Below are 3,353 nucleotides of genomic sequence, written 5' to 3'. Positions count from 1 at the left end.
GGCCCCTCCCAGCACATGTGAGGAGTGGACCTGTGATGGGCATCTCTCTGTAACTCTTTCAAATAAATCTTTTTTTCATACATAGATTTACCAAATCGGGCAGATCAATAAGAAAAAACTAGCTTAAAGGGCGTAGCAAAAACCTACGTGTCTGTTCACAGGCAGATAAGCCAAAACCAATTTTTTTTTTTTTTTTGACAGGCAGAGTGGACAGTGAGAGAGAGAAACAGAGAGAAAGGTCTTCCTTTGCCGTTGGTTCACCCTCCAATGGCCGCCGCCGCCGGCGCGCTGCGGGCCGGCGCAAAGCACTGATCCGATGGCAGGAGCCAGGTGCTTCTCCTGGTCTTCCATGGGGTGCAGGGCCCAAATACTTGGGCCATCCTCCACTACACTCCCTGGCCACAGCAGAGAGCTGGCCTGGAAGAGGGACAACCGGGACAGAACCCGGGGTGCTGGCGCCACAAGGCGGAGGATTGGCCTAGTGAGCAGCGGCGCCGGCCCAAAACCAATTTCATTAATAATTTTAAGAAAGCCAAGCAGAGCGGTATTTGTATCAGAATGCAACTTTCTGGTTCATTTCCACTAAAGATGCGGGCGAGCTCGGACGCGCAGAGCCGGCAGCGCCCGCGGGAAGGCACCCGCCCAGCTCCCCCAGTGCGCACGAAGGAAGCTGCAGGGACCCTCGGGGGGCGGTGGGAAAGGCAACTTGGGGCCGCCCCCCGGGGCGCAGGCTCCTTCTAGAAGGTTCGGCGCTGATCCTCCGGGCCGAGTGCCAGCGCGGGCCTCTGGGCCCGCGGGACCACCCCCCCCCCGCATCCCGGCCATCGCCCCCTCGGCGCCCCCAGAAACCACACACGCGACACAGAGGTGCGGGCGGCCGGCGTGATGCGCGCTAGGCGGGCAGGAGCCCGCGCGCGCGCAGCTCGAGCAGTGGGGACAACGTGTAGCGCAGGCGGCGGAAGGCGGCGTCCGAGCCGAGGCGCGGGAGTCCCCGGCGGATGGCGTCGGGGTTCAGCAACGCCACGTAGAGCAGCGGCAGCGCCAGGAAGCCGAGCGGGAGCAGCAGCAGGGTCTGTAGCGCGCCCAGAGCCCACAGCCTACGGACGTCAGGCAGACGCGCGGTTGGCGGCGGAGGGCACCCCGGGGGTGAACCGGAGCCGCGCGCGCCCGCCCGCCCGCTCACCCGCCGTCCGGCTCACCTGATCCCACCTGCGCCCGCGCCGCCGAACAGCCGCTTCTCCTGCGGGGATTCGAGAGCGGGGCGTCCAGCTCCACGCTGCGCCAAGCCAGAGCTCCCGCGGGACGCGCAGGGAGGCACGGGCTGCGGCGCCTCGTGGGGGCGAGGGGGGCGGCTCCCCCGTGGGAGGCGGGCCCCGGCTGCAGCCCGCCCCAGCCCGCGCTCACACAGTCCGCCTTGGCCACCTCCTCCATGAGCGAGCCCGCGCAGTCCTGCACTCGGCGAGGCTGCGAGTCCCACCTGCGGCGAGGGGTGGGTGGGCGGACTGCCCCGTGCCCCCACCGTCGCCCCGCCGCACTCAACAGCCCGAACTCCCTCTTACGGTTCCCGGCCTCCTCTAGAGGCGTCCAGCGCAGCTGCCGCCTCCATTACTTTTCCCTGCAGCTCCTGGAAGGGTTGCGAGTCAGGCCTTCCAGCGGCCTGACTGGGGAGGAGGGGGCTGGGGAGGAGGGGGCTGGAGGCCACCTGCAGGACTCCGCTCTGCTCCTGGAAGCTGGCCCAGGCCTCCTCCGTCCGCTGCGCGCCCTGGGGTGCGGGGAGCTCCGATTAGACTCCAGAGGACTCACCCCTCCCCCTCCCTACCCTCCTGCACCTGCCCAAGCTCCACCCACACGCAAAGCCCACCATCTCCCCTCTCCCCGCCAGGATCCCAGCTCCGCACGCGCACCTGCCGCAGGCCCTGCGCCTGCATGGCGAACTTGGCCTCCAGCAGCTCCAGCTGTTTCTTGGGGGAGGGGGAGGATAGCAGGATGGTCAGGAACGGGGGAGGGGGGTACCGCGTTGGGCGTGGCCCCGGCCCTCAAGGCCCCGCCCAAGCACCTGCAGCGCCACCAGTTGGGTCCCGAGTTGCTGCTCCGCGCGCTGCTGACTCAGCTGTTCCCCTCCGTAGTAGAAGAGCTAGGAGGGGAGCTCGTGAGGAAGGGGGGCGCTGTCCAGGGGGCTGGGGACGGGAGCGGGGCCCAGGGCCATTCCTGCACGTACCTGACTGGACAGCTCCTCCCACTGCTCCTGCAGCTGCTGGTTGTGTTGCTCCTGAGGAGAGGGTCCAGAGGGCGGTCCCGGCCACGCCAGAGGCCCCGCCCCCGGGGTCCCGCCCCCAGGGTCCCTCCGACACACACCAGGTCCCGCTTGTGCCGCTCCGCCGCCTCCAGCAGCCCACGCGCCCGCTCCGCACGCTCCCGCGCCGCCTCGCGCGCCTCGCCTCTTAGGGCCCGCGCCGCCTGGCTTCGCCTCCGCTGCAGGCTGCGGAGGAAACGGAGTCCAGTGCTGCGGAGGGTGCGGAGGGGGAATCGGGATCTCCCAAACCCTCCCTCCCCAGGAAAGGCCAGACGCGGTCTGGGGGAGGGTGGGCCCTGGGGTTGCGCCCTCCGCCTCCCAGGTCACCTGGAGGTAACGCCCCGGTCCTAACCGCCTAGAACTGGGGTGTGTGTGTGTGTGTGTGTGTGTGCGTGCAGGGCCCTGGGCAGTCGGCAGGTGCTCCGCGAATCGCGCGCGCGCACCTCCGCTCCCGCTCGCGCAGGTCCTGCAGGCGCCCAGTGAGGCTCTCGCTCTCCGCCTCCAGCCCGCGCACCAGCTCCTCCAGCTCTTGCTTCCGCAGGCGGCCGTCGCGGTTGTCTTTCTGCAGCTGCAGCAGCTGCTCCTGCTCCTCGGCCATGGCTCCAGGGGCTCTGCCTGGCCCCCCAGCTCGCCTAAGACACCCGGCCACCCCACCCAGCCCTGGTCGGCGTCACAATGGACGGCAGGAGGCGCCCGAGCACAGAGCCGCCCCTCCGCTCCCCTCCTGCCCCGCCCCCCGAGTGCGTCTGGCCAGAGCCAGCTTAGTTCATCATTTATAAAAATGTAAGCAAACGCCATGATCGGATCAATGAAAGACCAGCAAGAGGCTAACGCCTGGGGCGGGCGCTTAGGGCAGCGGTGAAGACGCGGTGGGAGGCCGCGGTGGCGGGGCCCACGCGTGGTTTGCCCTGGCGTCCCACACGGGTTGACCGGGAGCGGGGGCGAGGGGCGGCCGCTGGGGGCTGCCCCGCCCCCCATGCGTCCTGCCCTGTGGTTTCCCGCAATAGCCTAGCGCGTGGAGCCACTGTTCCCCACCCACTCCGCACACACACAGACACGA

General features: G+C 68.5%; 1 protein-coding gene across 2 annotated transcripts; it reads right to left on the bottom strand.

The window, feature by feature from the left end:
* Nucleotides 1–868: 868 nt before the first annotated feature.
* Nucleotides 869–2,925, bottom strand: TMEM191C (transmembrane protein 191C). Of its 2 annotated transcripts, XM_002719722.4 has the most exons (10): nt 2,737–2,925; nt 2,356–2,479; nt 2,219–2,269; nt 2,057–2,134; nt 1,905–1,961; nt 1,703–1,762; nt 1,560–1,624; nt 1,405–1,477; nt 1,200–1,240; nt 869–1,097 (listed from the first exon to the last, which is right to left on the bottom strand). In XM_002719722.4, exons 1-10 carry the CDS (start codon nt 2,889–2,891, stop codon nt 893–895), a joined length of 909 nt encoding a protein of 302 aa, XP_002719768.2. In that variant the 5' UTR covers nt 2,892–2,925; the 3' UTR covers nt 869–892. The 2 variants fall into 2 exon arrangements, with proteins under 2 accessions (XP_002719768.2, XP_008270394.3); XM_008272172.4 differs by having other exon boundaries at nt 1,200–1,477; nt 2,737–2,891.
* Between the last annotated feature and the right edge of the window lie 428 nt (nt 2,926–3,353).

This window comes from Oryctolagus cuniculus, chromosome 21 (genome assembly GCF_964237555.1).
Source record: "Oryctolagus cuniculus chromosome 21, mOryCun1.1, whole genome shotgun sequence".
NCBI lineage: Eukaryota > Metazoa > Chordata > Mammalia > Lagomorpha > Leporidae > Oryctolagus > Oryctolagus cuniculus.
This window is presented reverse-complemented; position numbering and strand designations above follow the sequence as displayed.